The 20,153-nt window shown below is 45.4% G+C and overlaps 1 protein-coding gene across 4 annotated transcripts in view; it reads left to right on the top strand.

Annotated features, from left to right (window-relative positions):
* The first annotated feature begins 13,301 nt into the window (after positions 1-13,301).
* The window catches only part of APLP2 (amyloid beta precursor like protein 2), a 68,652-nt gene continuing 61,800 nt past the window's right edge, over positions 13,302-20,153 (top strand). For all 4 annotated transcript variants that reach the window (XM_030794577.1, XM_030794576.1, XM_030794579.1 and 1 more), the window contains exon 1: positions 13,302-13,563. In XM_030794577.1, coding sequence (XP_030650437.1) covers positions 13,459-13,563 — 105 coding nt within the window. In that variant the 5' untranslated portion in view covers positions 13,302-13,458. The remainder of the gene's footprint in view (positions 13,564-20,153) is intronic.

The raw sequence follows: 20,153 nt of genomic DNA, 5'->3' as shown, positions 1-20,153 counted from the left end.
AGCCAGTCACGGAGACCGCATACTTCATGATTCTGTTTATATGAAATGTCTGGGAAAGGCAAATCTGTAGATACAGAGAGTAAGATCCGTGGTTGCCCAAGGCTCGGGGAGGGAGTGTTGGAGGGAAATGGGGAATGGTTCCTAATGGGCACAATACTTCTTTTGGTGTGAAGAAAATGTTCTCAAATTTATTGTGGTGATGGTTGCATAACTGTGAATATACTAAAAACCATTGAATTGTACACCTTAAATGGGTGAATCATATGGCATGTATGTGTCAATAAAGTATAGTATATGTTAATAAAGCTGTTATATGAAAAACAAAACAAAACAAACAACAAACCAGGAATAGACCTTGGGGTCTCCCCGAACCCCTTTTACCTTATGAAGCTCTGCCTGAGAAGTAAGCTGGGCTCGCTCCCTGGCATTTCTTTTTCCTTTTTTTTTTTTTTTTTTTTTAAAGATGGGGCCTCACTCTGTCACCAAGACTAGAGTGCAGTGGTGTGATCTGGGCTCACTGCAGCCTCCACCTCTTGGGATCAACGTCTCAGTCTCCCAAGTAGTTAGAACCACAAGTGCACACCACTATGCCTGGCTGATTTGTGTGTGTATGTGTGTGTGTGTGTGTGTGTGTGTGTGTGTGTAGAATCAGGGTCTCACTATGTTACCCAGGTTGGTCTCTAACTCCGGGGCTCAAGTGATCCTCCAGCCTTGGCTTCCCAAAATGCTGGGATTACAAGTGTGAGCTGCCACATCTGGCCCTTCTTATATTTCTTAATTAAAAAAACACCATCAATAAAAGTGAAAAAACAATATGATATGTTAGTTTGATCTGCATCTTACCTTCAACTCAGATTTTCAAATTTAATTTCAAATTTCAAGGTAATTTAAATCTGAGGGGTTTCATAAACGCTACTTACTAAGTATATATTCAATAATGCACAGAATAACACAGAGAGAAGCAAAAAATAAGGATGCTAGGAAGGACATTTAGGAAGGAGGGGGAAAGGGCTGGGCGTGGTGGCTCACGCCTGTAATCCCAGCACATTGGGAGGCTGAGGCGGGTGGATTACTGGAGGTCAGGAGTTCAAGACCAGCCTGGCCAACATGGTGAAACTCCGTCTCTACTAAAAATACAAAATTTAGCCAGGCGTGGTGGCACATGCTTGTAGCCCCAGCTACTCCGGAGGCTGAAGCAGGAGAATCGCTTGAACCCGGGAGGAGGAGTTTGAAGTGAGCCAAGATGGCGCCATTGCACTCCAGCCTGGGCAAAAAGAGCAAAACTCTGTCTCAAAAAAAAAAAAAAAAAAAAAAAAAAAAGGAAGGAGGGGGAAAGAGTAACTTGTGGCTAGGCTGGCAGTAAGATCTAAACTAAACTGAGTGTCGGAAACTATAGTCATTAACACTGTCTACTGCCCACTTGACACCCTTTCCCCAACTCCCCCTTCCTATTTGATATTGTTATCCACCCCTCCCACACTGCTCCCACCCTCAATTCCTTGGGAGGTCCCAGTTGGCTGAAGGCACTCAGCGCGTTTTGTTTGCACCCCTTCTTCTTACCTCCATTCCCTAGTTACTGACTCAGGGGTGAGTATGTGACCTTGTTCAACCAGAGAATGTCAGGACTCCTGTTGGGAAGGCTGGGCGAGAAGCTGTTTTTTCTTCTGGATAATTTCCTGTGCAGATGTAGGATGAGACCTGCAACTATTGTGAATGATCTGCCATCAGCCTGCAGGTGAAGCTTTCCCCAGGAGGAGCAAGAGCATCACAGAGCCGTGAGCTGAGGTCCTGACGGAAACCATGCCCGATCCCTGCCCCTTTAGGCTTTTCCAGTTGTGTGGGTCAATAAACGCTATTTTTCTTTCGATCAGGTTGAGTAGACATTTCTATTATTTACAGCCAAAAACATCCTGATGAGACGAGTGCTCCCTATAATTCTCATTAATTCATTCTAAATGAGTTAATATCTACTAAGGTGCTTAGGACAATGCCTGGCATGCGGTGAGTGCTAATAAGAGTTATAGTTATTCTTATCGATAAAAGTGTTAGTGTTACAAATGAAGACAATAATGACTGCCCTGTCTTTTTTTTTTTTTTTTTTCTGAGATGGAGTCTCACTCTGTCATCCAGGCTGGAGTGCAGTGGCATGATCTCAGCTCACTGCAACCTCCACCTCCCTGGTTCAAGCAATTCCCCTGCCTCAGCTTCCCAAGTAGCTAGGATTACAGGTGCGCACCACCACGCCTGGCTAATTTTTTTGTATTTTTAGTAGGGACAGGGTTTCACCATGTTGGCCAAACTGGTCTCGAACTCCTGACCTCAGGCGATCCACCCACCTCGGCCTCCCAAAGTGCTGGGATTACAGGCGTGAACCACCGCACCCAGCAACAAGGTTTTATTTATTTATTTATTTATTTAATTTATTTATTTTTGTGACAGAGTCTTGTCTGTCACCCATGCATCATAGTGCCACTGCAGCCTTGAACTCCTAGACTCAAGGGATCCTCCCACCTCAGCCTCCCAAATAGCTGAGACTACGAGCGTGCACCACCGTGCCTGGCTGTTATTTTTATTTTTAGTAGAGACGGGTCTTACTTTGTCGCCCAGGCTAAGTTATTGTTGGTAAGATCAAGAAAGACAAAAGAAAAGTGAAACATTACTCCCTCCATTATAAACATAACACATATCCATTATCGAAATATTTTTTAAAGAATAAAACAATCACTTGTAATCCTATTATCCAGAAAAAAATATGTTGGTTCATTTTCTTTCACTCGACTTTAAATGAATAACTGAAATTGTTCTACATATGCAATTTCTACTATGACTTTTAAAATTTTAACACATCTTATAAGCATTTTTCCATAATTTATTCTCGTTTGGATTATTTTCCTAGGATGGATTCCTAGAAATGAAATAAGTGAGTTTTACATGGTTCTTTTAAATATGAAAGGAAATGATGGATACAAAACAAATTTGAAAATTCAAAAGCATTATACAAATAGGAGCTTCTCTTTCCCTAAACTTGCACTACAACCATAAATAACCAACCAGAACCACCTACTGTCCTGTACCAAGCCCTTATTATATGCTGTATGCTGAGCTAAACATGTAAGCATTTTATCCATTATTCCACTTAGTCTTTCTAAGATGCCTGCTAAAAAGCTGATGATATCCCATAGCTGTCAAGATAAAGGACAAAATCATTGTCCCTTAGGAATCCTCTTCTCTCTCGTCATTCTTATATGGCATCATGCTGCTTCCATGTTAATACCCACACAGACGCCTTTGCCTGGCTCAGCACCTGTTCGCCATAGCCACCTTCTTTGTCCAGGTGGCTCCCACCTTTCCAAACTCGGTTAAAGCATATTTTCCTTTGAGAATTTTTCCCTGTTATCATAACACTTTTAAACACTGAACTAAGAGCCTTTATTAAATTGAGATTAGGAAGCACCAGCAAAGTATATTGAACATAGTAGGTGCCAAATAAATATTGAATTAATTTTTTTTTTAAGAGACAGGGTCTGCTGTGTTGCCCAGGCTGGCTTCAAATCCTCAAATTCCTAAGCTCATGTGATCTTCTCACTCCAGCCTCCTGTGTAGCTGAGGCTACAGGAGTGCTACCACATCTGACTCTTCAATGAATTATTATTACATGAACTTGGTGTAGATATCTCATCAGGAAATGTTGGTTACATTATTAATAAAATACACATTGTCCAGAAAAAGAATGAATTTTCTGGGTAGTTTGTGTTTAGTATGTGAAATATTGTGTTCAGTTTTGGATTCTATAGTTTTAGAGGCTGATTGGTAAATTGGAATGTATGCAGAGATATAAGGATGGTAAGAATGGAAACAGTACTTCAAGTAAAATGGTTAAAGAAGTGAATCTGTTTATTAAAGAAAAGACTTTGTATGGCCAGGCTTGGTGGCTCACGCCTGTAAATCTCAGCCCTTTGGGAGACCGAGGTGGGCGGATCACTTGAGGTCAGGAGTTCAAGATCAACCCGTCCAACATGGAGAAACCCCATCTCTACTAAAAATACAAAAATTAGCCAGGTGTGGTGGCGCGTGGCTATAATCTCAGCTACTCAGGAGGCTGCGGCACAAGAATCACTTGAACCCAGGAGGCAGAGGTTGTAGTGAGCCGAGATCACACCACTGCACTCTAGCCTGGGCAACAGAGCAAGACTCTGTCAAAAAGAAAGAAAGAGAGAAAGGAAGGAAGGAAGGAAGGAGGGAAGGAAGGGAGGGAGGGAGGGAAAGGTGAAGGGGAGGAAAGGGAAAGGGAAGGGGAAGGGAAAGGAAGGAAAGAAAGGAAAGAGGAAAGAAGGAAGGAAGGGAGGGAGGGAGGGGAAGGGGGAGGAAAGGGAAGGGGAAGGGGAAGGGAAAGGAAGGAAAGAAAGGAAAGAAAGAAAAGACTGCAGGTGATAGTGGCGGTGTGCAGAATGGGGTATGACAGCACCTTTAATTATGTGATGAAGATTAATTGAATAAAAAGACAAAATGTCTAGCCAATGGAGCTGTGAGCTTCTCTGTCCTTCTATTGTAGTAAGTGACTTCCACACCAGGCAGAAAGATGACACAAATACCTTCAAACTCTGATGTGGGGCAGGTCAAGCAAGCAGTTTTACATCAGCTTTTCTGAAAAGCAAGTACCATGTAAAAATCACCAACGATAAGAACTTTTAGTATAAGCAGCTCCCAGCGCTGAGGTTTTTTTCACCATTATTTTGTATTTTCTGCACTGAAGGCAGAAGAAATTATTCAAAGAAGGACCAAACAATGTAGCATTACTACAGGTAGACGAGAAAATAGCCACAACATAAAGGCAGAACAAACCGACTGAAGTACAGGGAATGAGATGGTTTCTTTCAAATAAGGGTTAAGAGCTGGGCGGCGTGGTGGCTCACACCTGTAATCCCAGCACTTTGGGAGGCTGAGATGGGCAGATTGCCTGAGCTCAGGAGTTTGAGACCAGCTGGGGTAACATGATGAAACCCCATCTCTACAAAAATATAAAAAATCAGCCGGGCGTGATGGCAGGCGCCTGTAATCTCAGCTACTCGGGAGGCTGGCGAAGGAGAATTGCTTGAACCCGGGAGGCTTGCAGCGAGCCGAGATCGCGCCACTGCACTCCAGCCTGGGCAACAAAGAAAAACTCTGTCTCAAAAAACAAAAAACAAATAAGACTTAGGAACAATAATAAATGAAGGAAGCTAACTAGGCAGGGCTATGTACGAGGACAGTTCCTCCAGGAGGGATTTGCAGCCAGAGGTGGTTTTTCTGCAGAGCTAATGCAGAGCAAGCTTCCAGGCCATTCTTTTGCCCCAGTTTCTTCCAAGGCTGTGGTAGGGACCCTAGCAATCTCACACTGTTTCTCTTTAAGAGAGCACCTGACTTATGTAAGTTTTAGGACTTGCAAAACCTGTTTTCAAGCCTGTAAACCAGTTTACCAGCAAAACAAAACTTAGTATATGCATAAGATGTTTAAGGATTTTTTTGTAGCATTTAATTTTAGACATGCCCACATACCCAGATTGTAATCAGTTACATTAATATTATCTTTGAAAACAAAACATACTCTAGGACCAGATTCTTTTCCATATCAAGGCCCTGCTTTGGCTCGAATTTGGGGACCCTGTATTGATTTTAAGTACTTGATATTTTTGTCTACTTATTTGATAAAAGCAGACCCTTGTTTTAGTCTAGATCAGTAGGAGATAGAAGAAAGGCTTTAAAGACTATTTAAATCTTAATTACCTATTAATGTGGTAAACGTGTGTATTATATAAGGTTAAACCTGTCCTGCTTCAAGCAGCTGCATTGCTTCCCTCTGAGAAGTGATTCCACCTGCTCAGCATCAGCGGCAAACAGAACACAGAAGCGCCCTAAAGAGCTGGGTGTGATGGTACGCGCCTATAATCCCAGCTACTCAGGAGACTGAAGCGGGAGGATCCCTGAAGTCCAAGGAGTTCGAGGCTGTATTGTGTCATGATCATGCCAGTGATAGCCACAGCACTCCAGCCTGGGCAACATAGTGAGACCTCATCTCTAATAAGTTAAAAAAAAAAAAAAAGCCTGGGTGTGGTGGCTCACACCTGTAATCCTAGCACTTTGGGAGGCCAAGGCCAGTGGATCACTTGAGCCCAGGAGTTTGAGACCAGCCTGGGCAACATGGCAAAATCCCTTCTCTATAAAAAATATAAAAACTAGCAGGGTGTGGTGGCACATGCCTGTAGTCCCAGCTACCTGGGAGACTGAGGTGGGAAGATCACCTTTGCCTGCTACAATAGAGGCTGCAGTGAGCCATGATTGTGCTGCTGCACTCCAGCCTGGGTAACAGAGTGAGACCCTGTCTCAAAAACAAAACAAAAGGGAAGAAAAAAACATAAAAAATAATTCAACCTGAGGCTGATTTTTTTAAAGTGTTCTAAGTAGGAGAGAAAAATGCAACAGCTAAATACACTTTTGACTCCTCTTGAGTCACATTTTTATAAGGACTCTTCTGTTTATTATTAAGCATGTGACTTTACAGACTATCACACAGCCTGAAAATGTAAGCAAAAGGAATGACAAGCCATTGATACATTTTCACGTATCCATTGAGGGCTGTATCAGACTAATATTTTCCGATATTTGGTGGGGAGTTGGTGAGCATGATGTGATCAGGAGACCATATATTTCTAAGTCAGTAAAACCAGGATTCAGTTTCCTTCTCTGCTAGTACTGGTTTTGGCTATTGACAAGTTATTTAACCTCTTTGAGCCTCAGTTTCCTCATCTGTAAAATGGGGTTAATACACATTTTATAAATCTCAACTGTGTCTCTTTCATTTTCAATTTTTTCCCTTCCACCAGTGCCTGCTTATCAGTGACAAACAGGAACAACAACCAAGTTCTCCACCCATACCCTACAAGAGCTATTCTGCTAGTTTTTGCTCTTTCAACGGGGAACTTCTGGGAAGAGACAAGACCGTACTTGTTAGCTCTCCTTCCTCCAAGCCACTTAAACCTTTACATCCTGCAAATAGCTTTTACTCTCTCAAAGAAATGACCAACGACAAAGTTCAATGATCTCCGAGTTCAGTGGTTCTTTCTTAGTCCTCATCCTGTTTGGCCTTTTCTCGTTTCCAACTCTATGCTGTGGTGACAAACACTGGTTGAACAGAACAGTAATACATCCTTCTGGTTTCTTTCTACCTCTCTTATTGCATTGCCTGTTGGCTAGCTCATACATTTAACTAATAGCCTTTTGGAAGGTAACTTCTAAAATTCTAATTCTGGCATTTCACATCTCCACCTCCCTCTCATCCCCATAATCTTCTTGTTTTCCCTATTTCTGCCAATGACATCATCATCACCATATTCTCCCAGGCCCATGTTCAGAGGTTAAAGTTCTCTTTATCCCTCCTTCCTTCTCCTTGACTCTATGCCACTGACTCCCCCATCCAGTGACTGGCCAAGACCATAGACTTTACCTTTTATGACCATCTCCTTTCTAATTCCACTCCATCTCCCTTAGTTCTGCCCACATTTTCTCTTTCCCCAAGATCACAGTGGGCTCCTAGCTGCCTCCTGGACTCCAGGCTGTGCCGCATCCCTCATGTAGCTCTCACACTCGTTTTTTGCCTAAAAGCCAACTCTAATTATGTTCTTGTCCAAAGGTTTCTATGGCTCCTCAGTATCTTTTCTGTAAACCCACCAACCATCCTGCCTTAATTATGTATTACAAACCCTGGGCTCCAATTAAGTGAAATATGACTGGCATATTCTCTTCCATCATGTTTTTCCAGTGCTAAGCCTTTGCTTGCATTGTTCCTTCCATGCTTCTTGTCCTCTCGTGACACTGCATGAGCACATCCTGTATATATTCCCAGGAAACCTCAGATAGCCTCTTCTCTATGAGCCTCTCCTGGTGTCCTCACACAGCTGTAACCAACTTCCTCTGCTCTTCTTACAAAAATTCACTTCTCTTAAGCCATTTATGACTTTCCACCTATTGCTATGCTTATGCACACCCAGGTTTTAGCTTCTCTGACAGACTGTAAAACTTACTTAGTTCTGCATTCATTCAGCAAGTATTTTTTGAACATCTATTAAGCATAACCACTATGCTAGATTGCGGAGGTACAGACATGGTTCTTCCCCTCAAGGGACTCGTGGTATAATTAAGGAAACTGAAAAGAAAAGAAATAACTAATGCTTAGTTTACACATAGTATGACAGAGGTGTGTACATACAGAATGTTACGGGGAGCAAAAAGGAGGTGCACCAAACTCAGCTTTGAAGAAGAAAAGGAGGAGCAGAAAACTTCCTTGAGCAGGTGACACTTGAACCAAGTCTTAAATACTGAGTCAGCTGTGGATGAGGGGGAAAGGCAATCTGGGTAGAAGGAAGGAGATATTTAAAGGCTATCAGCTATAGGCCAAGGCATAGAATTGATTCATATTTATTTCCCATACCACAAGGGTTCTAACACATACATTAAATCAGGGCCATTCCATTATAAAGTATTCACCATTCTGATTTGCCATTAAAAAAACAACAACAAAGGCAATGTATTAAGTTGCCAAAAAGTTATGTTATCCAATTTTTAAATTTATTTTATTATTATTATTATTATTATTATTTTTGAGACGGAGTCTAGCTCTGGCGCCCAGGCTGGAGTGCAGTGGCGCGATCTCGGCTCACTGCAACTTCCACCTCCCGGGTTCACACCATTCTCCTGCCTGAGCCTCCCGAGTAGCTGGAACTACAGGCGCCCGCCACCACGCCCAGGAAATTTTTTTGTATTTTTTTTTAGTAGAGACGGGGTTTCACTGTGTTAGCCAGGATGGTCTGGATCTCCTGACCTCATGATCCGCCCGCCTGGCCTCCCAAAGTGCTGGGATTATAGGCGTGAGCCACCGCCCACGGCCTCAATTTTTAAATTTCAAAAGGTGACTATCCTGACTTTGTTGTTGTTAACTGCTGTTTCTTTAGTGAGATGGTGGTGATAATACAGTTACGTTTTAATTTAATGCATTATTTGGAAAACAAAAAACAACAACTGGTAACTTTGTTATTCCACTTAAAAAGTGTTTTTCACAGTCCATGATATTCAAGAATTAAGTAACCACTATGCCAGAGCAGCAGTTCCCATGAATATTAGTGGGTTAGAATTATCTAGAGAGCTTTAAAAATGTATACCAATTTCTTTCTTTTTTTTTTTTGAGACAGAGTTTCGCTCTGTCGCCCAGGGTGGAGTGCAATGGCACGATCTCAGCTCACTGCAACCTCTACCTCCCGGGTTCAAGCAATTCTCCTGCCTCAAGGCGCCCACCACCATGCCCAGCTAATTTTTCTATTTTTAGTAGAGACGGGGTTTCATCATGTTGGCCAGGCTGGTCTCGAACACCTGACCTCAGGTAATCCACCCGCCTCGGCCTCCCAAAGTGCTGGGATTACAGGCATAAGCCGCTGGGCCTGGTGGAAAAATGTATACCAATTTCTTTAGGTCACCCTAGCATTAGAGATTTAGAATTTCTGACATTGGGTTTTAAAATGTGCCTTTTAAAAATAAACTCCTGGCTGGGCACGGTGGCTCATGCCTCTAATCCCAACACTTTTGGGAGGCCAGGGCAATAGGATCATTTGAGTTCCGAAGTTTGACATCAGCTTGGGCAACATAGTGTTAAAAAAAAAATTAGCTGGGCGTGGTGGTGTATGTGGCTGGAGAATTGCCTGATCCCAGGAGGTCAAAACTTCAGTGAGCTGTGATTATGCCACTGCACTCCGGCTTGGGCGACAGAGTGAGACTGTCTCAAAAATAAAATAAAATAAAAATACACTTCGTAGTTGATTTTGAAAAGCATCCTGATTTGGGGGCAATTATCCTAGCCAAGTGTACCTAGCCTGAATAGGTACTGGATAAGTATCGAATTAATGTGAGGGTTCTGCTCATGTTAAGTAGACATTTAGGAAAATCAACTTTGTTTTTTTTCAACAAGGAAAGGCACACATCTTAAGTGTGCCCAGAAGAGAGCTGATTTAGGAGAAAGTCTGATTCTTAAGAAGGTAGAAGAAGGCCGGGCGCGGTGGCTCACGCTTGTAATCCCAGCACTTTGGGAGGCCGAGGCGGGCGGATCACGAGGTCAGGAGATCGAGACCACGGTGAAACCCCGTCTCTACTAAAAAAATACAAAAAATTAGCCGGGCGTGGTGGCGGGCGCCTGTAGTCCCAGCTACTCGGAGAGGCTGAGGCAGGAGAATGGCGTGAACCCGGGAGGCGAAGCTTGCAGTGAGCCAAGATTGCACCACTGCACTCCAGCCTGGGCGACAAAGCGAGACTCCGTCTCAAAAAAAAAAAAAAAAAAAAAAAAGGTAGAAGAAACATGAGGTTATTTTTACTTTATGTTATTTTATTTTTTTGAGACAGAGTCTCGCTCTGCTACCCAGGCTGGAGTGCCGTGGCACAATCTCGGTTCACTGCAACCTACACCTCCTGGGCTTAAGCAATTCTCCTGCCTCAGCCTCCCAAGTAGCTGGGACTACAGACGCCTGCCACCACGCCCAGCTTTTTTTTTTTTTTTCTTGTATTTTTAGTAGAGACGGGGTTTCACCATGTTGGCCAGGCTGGTATGGAACTCCTGACTTCAGGTGATCCACCCACTTCGGCTTCCCAAAGTGCTAGGATTACAGGTGTGAGCCACTGCACCCAGCCAGGAGGTTATTTTAGGGCCTTTTGCTTTTATGCACAAAAGATAATAAAATGAAAACATACTACTCATAAACCTTGGTCACTGACATGAGCATATTTGGGATGAAAAATTATTGAGAATTGCAAGACCAGGTACGCTCCTATCAGTGTCATTTAATAAAAAGACTGTAACATTTTAAAGTACAGAATGTTGATGAATGGGGCTATCAGCTCTTAGTAATGATCCTTCCATAACTTGACAATGCAAATAAACTTCTTTCAAGACCTAAGTTTAGATTGAAGGCCCTCTAAATCATGTTCCTGTATTTCCTTGTACTATCCCATGATATTAGAGCTTAGTCTTGAAGATATAGTCTCCAAAGCATGAATATCCACGCCACTGCTCTGAACTTAGATATCTCACTTGCTTTTCCCTGAGTTCAACGCCCTGATTTTGTAGGTGAGGTAATAGGCCCCAGAGGGGCTACATGTCCTACCCTAGGCTCAACAACAGAAGGGGGATTTAGGTAGTCACTTGATACTTTTCCCACATACTTGCAGATGAACCTGCACTTGGTAATACATTGCTTTACCCTCCTACCCCTTACATTTAAGTCACTTCATGCTTTTCACTATTGTACATTCATCTGAAGTTCAATCACACAAAGTGGTGAAGTGAGACAGGTTTTAATATTCACATTTGACAGAGAAGAAAAGAGAGTCCCAAGCGATGGAGGAACGTGCCGGTGATTATGCGGCTGTGTCGGTCAGCTCCGGCTGCTGCAACAAAACAACATAATAGGCTGCGGGGCTTCAACAACAGGGATTTATTTTTCAGAGTTCTTGAAGCCTGGGAAGTCCAAGCTCAAGGTGCCACTTTGGCCCCTCAGTGATGGACCTCTTCCTGGTTTGCAGATGGCGGCCTTCTTGCTGTGTTCGCACATGGAGGAGGGAGGTGAGGGCTGAGGTTGGGGGTAGGGGACAGAGAGTGTGAGAGAAAAGCAAGCTCTTTGGTGTCTCTTCTAATAAAGGCACTAATCCCATCATGACCTGCTACCTCCATGACCTCATCCAAACCTGATTACCTCCCAAAGGCCCCATTTACAAATAACCACCACACTGGGGTTCAGCGCTTCGGCACACACATTAGGGGTGGGGACAAAATTCGGTCCATAGCAAGAGCCAAATTCATGCCAGTTCCAGAACTATTATCAGCACCCAAGATAACTGGGTTCAATGACACCGGGCAAACATTTATCGAGGACTGCACTGTGAGGGGCACTGCAGCATGACACACCCAAGTCTTGTCAGCGGCCTGAGAGAGATATGGAATAACTAGGGAGCAAGTGCCACAGTGGGAAACATCCCTCCGAGCAACCAGAAGCGATATTTCAGCCGACTGAGCCGAGGAACAGTGAAAATGCTTCCAACAGGTAGATGTTGGGAGAGGACATTGCAGGCGCAGAAAGTGTTAGGAAAGGCTGTGAAATGGAAAGGCGTCATCTTGGAGGAATCGAGCAGAGCCAGTTTACCCACAGGGAACTGGGCATGTAGGGGAGTGGGGCAGAGTAAGGCTGGAAAATCCCGAGTTCTTACAGCCGCACTCGTCCACTCCGCGGACAGTCTCCTTTCTATTGTCAGCGTCCTGGGGGTAGGGGTTGTGTTACGCATTTAGTTGAACCTGAAGGGACTAGTCCAGGTCTCTCAGAAGGCAGTACCTAACTCACAGGCTACTGAAAGGAAACAAGGCCAGCGGAGCCCTGGCGGTGGCGAGGCTGTGCCAATTGCTAAATGGGGCAGCAGGACGTTTTTCTCTAGTGAAGTGGAAATGCCGCGGAGCAGGAAGGCAGAGTAGCAGGTCTCCCGCTAGTGCGTCTCAACCGAAGAAGCGGCGTGATCTCTTCCTAAAACACACGAAGAAGGGGGCCTGGGCTGTGAGGCCGGCGTGGTTCTTGCACCCCTCGTCTCTATCCCTGCCTGGGCAGCCGCCAGGAAGGAAGGGTCGGGAAGAGGCCTAAGGACCGGAGGCCGAGCGTGCGGAGGGCGGCCGGGATCAGAGCCCAGGACCCGGCGGAGAGGCCTGGGCGGAGCAGCGCGGGAGAGGCGCGCCCTCAGTAGGGCTCGGGGGAGGAGGATGGCTGCCTCCTGTGGTCCTCCCCCTGCCTCGGGGGACGGCCCTTGGCAGACCGTCCCGGACTCCTAATTCATCCTGTTTTTAATAAAACCATTTCCAGAATCAAAAAGAGGGCGGTACCCAAAGGAGTCTGAAGAATGCCCAGCAGGGGCAGGGGAGCGGGGCGTGCCCATATCGGGAGGCTGAAGGCTGACGGACCAGTGCAGCAGGGACGGAAAACCGCGCCGGGTGGCGGAGGCCAGAGCCAGCCCCGCGCCCGCAGGGCTGCGGCCCCAGACCCGCCGCGCGCACGCCCCTGCGCCTGGCGGCCACGGGGTCCGGAGCGGGGGCGGGGCCATCCGCGGCCGGGGGCGGGGCCGGGCGGGGCGGGGAGGGGGGCGCGCGGTTGGACCGGGCGGGAGGAGCAGGCTCTTCCATCCCCTGATTGGGTCTGGACTGCAAGGGGACGGGGTCTTGAGGGGTTCTGCGGGCCGGCATTGGGAGCCGCAGAAGGAGGGCGTGGTAATATGAAGTCAGTTCCGGTTGGTGTAAAACCCCCGGGGCGGCGGCGAACTCGCTTCAGATGCTTCTGGGTCGCGGTGTGCTAAGCGAGGAGTTGGGGTGTGTGAGCTTGAGAGCCGCGCGCTAGAGCGACCCGGCGAGGGATGGCGGCCACCGGGACCGCGGCCGCCGCAGCCACGGGCAGGCTCTTGCTTCTGCTGCTGGTGGGGCTCACGGCGCCTGCCTCGGCGCTGGCCGGCTACATCGAGGTGGGGCTGGGCGAACGCCGGAGAGTCGTCTCCTTCGCCCGCCGGAGGAGCGCGGCCTGCGGGTGGGCAGCGGGGTCCGCGGCAGGGCGGGCCGGGGGTGCGGCGCGGGGGGTCCGGCGCTGCGGCGGGTCTGGCGCGCCCTCCCCCGCCCGTCCCTGCTTGGCGCAGTGCTTAGCGCTGGAGGTCGGGCTGCTTCGGCCACCGCAGAGGCCAAATGAAAGGCGTCGGGGCCACTGGGGGCGGCCGGCCGCCTCGGCCGCCCCGGCCGCCCCAGCCCCCAACCCGCCCGCGGCGCCGTCACCTCCTCCGGGGACCCAGTGCCCGCAGGCGCCCGCCCCGCGCTCCCCCGGGACAATGCCAGGGCGCTCCTCTCCCGCCGGAGTCCGCGGCTGGGCTCTCTCCGGGGGCGGCCCCGCGCGGACCCCGTACGCTCCCTCGTGCGGCACCGGGTCCTCGGCTCCGGTCCTCCCACCTGCGAGCGGCGGGCTTCGCCTTTGTTGCCAGGTGGACGCGGCCCCGGCTTTCGCGCGCGGCAGGGATGCTGCGAGCCCTGGGGGAGCTCCCGCGCCAGGCCGCCCGCTGCTCCCTCTGCCGCCTGGGGCCGGGGCGCGGACGCGCATTTTTTAAGTGGCGCTGTTTGCCTGCGTCCGTAGACCGAGGAAACCCGCTCTGGGTGCGTTGACCGCTTTCGTGAGGGTTTCAGTGAGTAGGGAAGGTGCCCGCGAATGCGTGTAAACTCTTGGAAAAATCGTTCTTTCGGTGTCAGAATTCCAGCAGTGATTGTGCTTCGAGGTCGCACCCTGAGCATCCCCGCTGCGAGAAAGGCGAAGCGGCTGGGCCGGGGATGGGGGAGGCCGCGGGAGGGGGCGGGGGCTGCGCGGGCCGGAGCGGGCAGCCTTGGAGGAGCCCTGCTGTGCCCGAGGGAGACGGCGGGCTTGATCTTTACTTCCCTTCTCGAAGTGGTGCTTGAACTGCTGGTCTGGAATGTGTAGTTCTGGTGTCGTTTATTTCTCCCTCTTCGCTCTTTTAAAAATTACAATTGGTTTCTGCGTACTTAGCTAATTTCAGAGAGACCTGAAGACTGGATTTGATTGGGCATTAATTGTAAGCTTTCTTTTAAAGACCTCGGGTTTAGAATATATTTACTTATATAGAATGTTCAAGTATTTCCACGGGTAATAATAAATCTAATAAAAAGCCTCTCTGATAGAACGGCTTAAAACCTTTGTATTCATCCAGTTTAAAGCTTTGTGACTGTGAGGGTAAGAAAGGAATTCAGCTTTAAGGAGAAAGTTAACGTTTATCTACAGAGGATTTTGGATTGCGATTGTTTCATTGTGTCCACATAATGGTCAGAGTTGTATCTGTGATCCCTGATATGATGTCGCATGAAAACAGCTAGGTGAGTGAGATGGGGAGAAGAAATAAAGGCTTTCATATGGAAGATGGGACTTCACTAGTGGGTCGGGTGTCAGAAACCATCGTTCACACTCGCACTCCACTTCCCACTGCTATAATTTGAGGCATTAGTGAATTCACAGTGGAGGACTCAGCAGTTTTAAAGAATTCGTTAATACTTGTGTAGCAAGAAAAAATAATATCAGAATTCGTTGTTGTGTATTAAATTTGATAACCACAGCGTTGTTCAGTTGAAAAGTATGGCTGAAGAAAATAGGAATTAAACGTTTCTGAAAAATGGTTTTATGGTAACTCCTGTTCTTTGGAGCTGTATTTTTGCTCACACTTACTAAATGATCTTTCAAGGGGCCTTTTGTCAAGCTATCAGAATTTTACTCATATGAATATAATTTGATTTTGTTTATTTGCTGTCAGGCAAGGGACCGTCGAAGCTTAATGTAGATGAGAATGGCCTAAATCAGGATGTCTTTGGGAAGGCCCTGATTGAGATTAGCCAAAGGGATTCTGGCCAAATCCCTGATCAGGTTGCTTGGCACAGAATTATTGATTGGCAAATCTTCAGTGTTGCTTGGTGTTGACTGAATTGATCTCTTACACCTGTTTAAAAAAAAAAGCTCACCTCTGGACTCAGGGTCACTTCCTCTCTTAAATCCGAGACAAGTTCTCCTGTGTGCATGCTCCCATTTGGGACTGAGACAGTATTGTGCTGAAACCCCGCATACTATGCTAGTAGATGACTAGGCTCCTGAGAACCGGAACCTGAGTTTGTTCTGTCACATTGGAAAGAAAGAAGGCCATTTGATTGCCAGTTTTCAGGAAACTCAAACCCAAATTAAAGGATGTCAACTGAGGCAGAGTAGAGGCTCTGTGTTGGTGTTTCTGACAGGTGGTATGGGAGATGTCTAACTGTACCTTGGAGAGAAACCTTGGTGTGCTTCTGATAGGAATATCGTCTTTTTTTTTTTTTTTTTTTTGATACGGGGTCTCGCTGTGTCCCAGGCTGGAGTGCAATGATGGGATCTCTGGGCTCACTGCAACTTCCGCCTTCCGAGTTCAAGCGATTCTCCTGCCTCAGCCTCCCAAGTAGCTGGGATTACAGGCGCCTGCCACCACGCCCAGCTAATTTTTATATTTTTAGTAGAGACAGGTTTCACCATGTTGGCCAGGCTGGTCTGGAACACCTGATCTCAGGTGATCCGCCTGCCTCGGCCTCCCAAAGTTCTGGGATTACAGGCGTGAGCCACGGCGCCTGGCCCGTTATTTTTATCATAACTATGTTTTAAAAATCTTTTGATAAATACGATAAACTTAAGTTTTATCAATTAGTTCCTCCTTTTGTAGAGGGAATTTGTTTTACCATCTAAAGCTGGGCTTTCCCAGGGTGTAGCCACAAGCAACATGTGGTTATTGAGTCTGTAGGGTGACTAGTGTGACTGAGGAGTGAATTTTTCATTTTATTTAATTTTAATTAATTTAAGTTTACATTTAAAATCTGATTCAGTGGTTGGAAAACCTTAAACTGAAATAATTTGGTTATGCGAATCTACTTTTAAACCGTACATTTTATGAAATCTAAATGTAGATCAAGTATTTCCTATGAAAATTTAGCTTCTGCAGTGGCTCACGCCTGTAATCCCAGCACTTTGGGAGGCCGAGGCGGGCGGATCACGAGGTCAGGAGATCGAGACCATCCTGGCTAACACGGTGAAACCCCGTCTCTACTAAAAATACAAAAAATTAGCCGGGCGAGGTGGCTGGCGCCTGTAATCCCAGCTATGCGGGAGGCTGAGGCAGGAGAATGGCGTGAACCCCGGGGGGCGGAGCCTGCAGTGAGCCGAGATCGCGCCGCTGCACTCCAGCCTGGGCGACAGAGCGAGACTCCGTCTCAAAAAAAAAAAAAAAAAGAAAATTTAGCTTCTGAATTGAGATGTACTGGAAGTATAAAATACACACCAAATTTTGAAGATTTAGTACAGAAAAATTAAAATCTCAATTTTTGTATTGACTAAATTGAAACAATACTTTAGACATGGGCTAAATAAAACATTAAAATTAATTTCACTTGTTTCTTTTAACTTTAATGTGGTTCCTAGAAAATTTAATACTATTATGTGGCTCACATTGTATTTCTGTTAGATGGTGCTGATTTAAAATTTTGCTTTAAGTTGGTCCTGCATATGTTTTTATTAGCAAAATTTTTTAATATGTTCCTATATTTTTCCAAAGAAAGTCTTGCTAGAAGTTGGCCCAACATGCTAAGTATTTTTGTTAGAACAATTTTGAATGTGTTGATTTTTAAACTTTTTCAATTAAAAATGTTTTACTTAGAAATAACTTGAATTACCAGGCGCGGTGGCTCACTCCTGTAATCCTAGCACTTTGGGAGGCCGAGGTGGGTGCATCACGAGGTCAGGAGTTCGAGACCAGCCTGAGCAACATGGTGAAACTCCGTCTCTACTAAAAATACAAAAATTAGCTGGGCGTGGTGATGCACGCCTGTAATCCCAGCTACTCAGGAGGCTGAGGCAGGAGAATGTGGGAGGTGGAGGTTACAGTGAGCCGAGATCACGCCGCTGCACTCCAGCCTGGGCAACAGAGCGAGACTGTCTCAAAAGAAAACAAACATGAACAAAAAAAAGGAAATAACTTTAATCTTATAAAAAAATGCAAAAATTGTACAATTTTCATACACTTTACTCAGGTTCACCAATTGTTAACATTTCTTCTAGTCACATTTGCTTTATTATTGCATTTTTTGCCAAATTATTTGAGAGTAAGTTGCATACGTCATCCCCCATCCCCTTCACCCCTGAGAACTTCAGTATATATTTTCTAAGAGCCAAAGACATTGTCTTCCATAGGCTTAGTACAGTCATCAACCTAATGAAATTTAACATTGATACAATACTTGGATCTTATCTGCTGTCGGTTTTCTAGTTAGTTTGTTGACCCAATCATGTTCTTTATAGCATTTGAAAACACGTCTTTTTGTTGTTGTTGTTTTGTTTTTCTTTTTTGAGATGGAGTCTCACTCTGTCGCCCAGGCTGGAGTACACTGGCATGATCTCGGCTTACTGCGACCTCCGTTTTTCAGGTTCAAGTGACTCTCCCGCCTCAGCCTCCAGAGTAGCTGGGACTACAGGAGTCCACCACCATGCCTGGCTCATTTCTATATTTTTGGTAGAGACAGGGTTTCACCATATTGGCCAGGCTGGTTCCAAACTTCTGACCTTGTGATCTGCCCGCCTTGGCCTTCCAAAGTGCTGGGATTACAGGCGTGAGCCTCCACACCTGGCCCCTTTCAAGATTGTTTAATTAATTCTGTTTACCCTTACTAAATTCTCAGGCTTTTGGATTTTCTTTCTAAAATAACAGAAGAAGAATTCTATAGGTAGTACATATTCATTCTAAGAAATTTAAAAGTACAGATAACCAATAAGAAATGAAAAATGACCTAAAATCGTATTACCCAGGGAAACCTTACTGTAATGTTGTATACCCTTCTATTAATAGATACATCATGTACATAAATTTTATAAAAATGACACATACTGCATATTGAAGCCAGCACCTAACAATTATTATTTCGAATTATGCTAACATGAACTACTCAAAGAAAATAATGTTTTCCGTGTGACAAAAAGTAGGGGTAAATCTTTGTACAGTAATTGTAGTTTCCATGGAGGGGCTAGTTGAGAGAGAATTCTAAATTGCCTGTAATTCAATTTTCGTGGGTTGATTTTGAGTGAGATAAACTAGATTACCTTGAAGCTTAATTAAATTTTGTGTATTGTACCTTGATTTATGGCCTAAGATGGAAAGTGGACTGTGTAGGCACATTGAAGTAGAAATGAGTTCCAGTCCTTTGTGTCAAGTACAACTAATAATTGCTTTTGCTGAGGGAAGTTTTCGTACATAAGCATCATGAAGTCTTTATTTTTATTTTTTATTTTTTGAGACAGGGTCTCTTAGCGAGGCTGGAGTGCAGTGGCACAGCCATGGCTCACTGCGGCCTCAAACTCCTGGGCTCGAGTGATCTTCCTGCCTCAGCCTCCCGAGTAGCTAGGAGTACAGTGCATACTACCACACTCGGCCAAGATCTTTTTTTCAAAATGAGATCTTTTAAAACATAACTAACCTATTTTTTTAAAGATGAAGATGAATTAGCTGACTTTTCATTTGTAATTCATCCTACTAGTATTTATTAAACCCCTGTTACATGGTTCTGTGCTAGTAAACAGTACAGTGGTAAACACAAATGTGGATAGTGCTTTTTACTTTGCGGAACGCACTTGTGTATGATTTCTAGGCCCTAACCCCAGAGATTGTCGTTGAGTACCTCTGGGATGCTCAGTTTCAAAAGCTCCCCGGATGATTCTAATGTACAAGGAGAGAAAAACATAACAAACTCTTTGGGTAATTTATCTACATAAGTCCCTAACAGTCTGGCGAATTTGGTATTATCCCTACCTAAAAAGGGAGTTGGTAGAGGCCAAGGGTTGAACATCACACAGCTCGACCAGGGGAAGGGGTCTGCCCATCCTATCTAAGCCTACTGCTCTGTCCTGTCAGCGTGGTTCATGTTTCCCTTTTGGGTGCAGATTTCTTTTTACTCATGTCTACCTGTCTTTCCCATTACCAAAATCTGGTATAAGTGTTTCCCTTAAAAGGAACTAATTTCATACAAGTTCTGATATATTATGAACCAATGTCAACCATATGGTTAACAGTGACCCTTTGAAGTATGTAATTATAGGGGACTTTGATGTTTTACATTTTCCATTGATTTATTTTTTCTTTCGCATCATTCAAATGACATTCACTGATTTTTAAAAACTTTTTGGGCCTTTCTGTTTGTTTGTTTTGAGACTGTGTCTCACTCTGTCATCCAGGCTGGAGTGCAGTGGTGCCATCTTGGCTCACTGCAACTTCTGCCTCCTGGGTTCAAGTGATTCTCGTGCCTCATCTTCCTGAGTAACTGGAAGTACAGGTGTGCGCCATCATGCCCAGCTAATTTTTATATTTTTGGTAAAGACAGGGTTTCACCATGTTGGCCAGGCTGGTCTCAAACTCCTGACCTCAAGCGATCCAGCCGCCTCAGCCTCCCAAAATGCTGGGATTACAGGCATGAGCCACCGCAGGCCCAGCTCTTTTGTGTCTTTTTATATTAT

The sequence above is a fragment of the Nomascus leucogenys genome, chromosome 15, assembly GCF_006542625.1.
Source record: "Nomascus leucogenys isolate Asia chromosome 15, Asia_NLE_v1, whole genome shotgun sequence".
Classification (NCBI taxonomy): Eukaryota; Metazoa; Chordata; class Mammalia; order Primates; family Hylobatidae; genus Nomascus; species Nomascus leucogenys.
The sequence above is the reverse complement of the archived record's forward strand: the minus strand, read 5'-3'. Positions and strand labels throughout refer to the sequence as shown.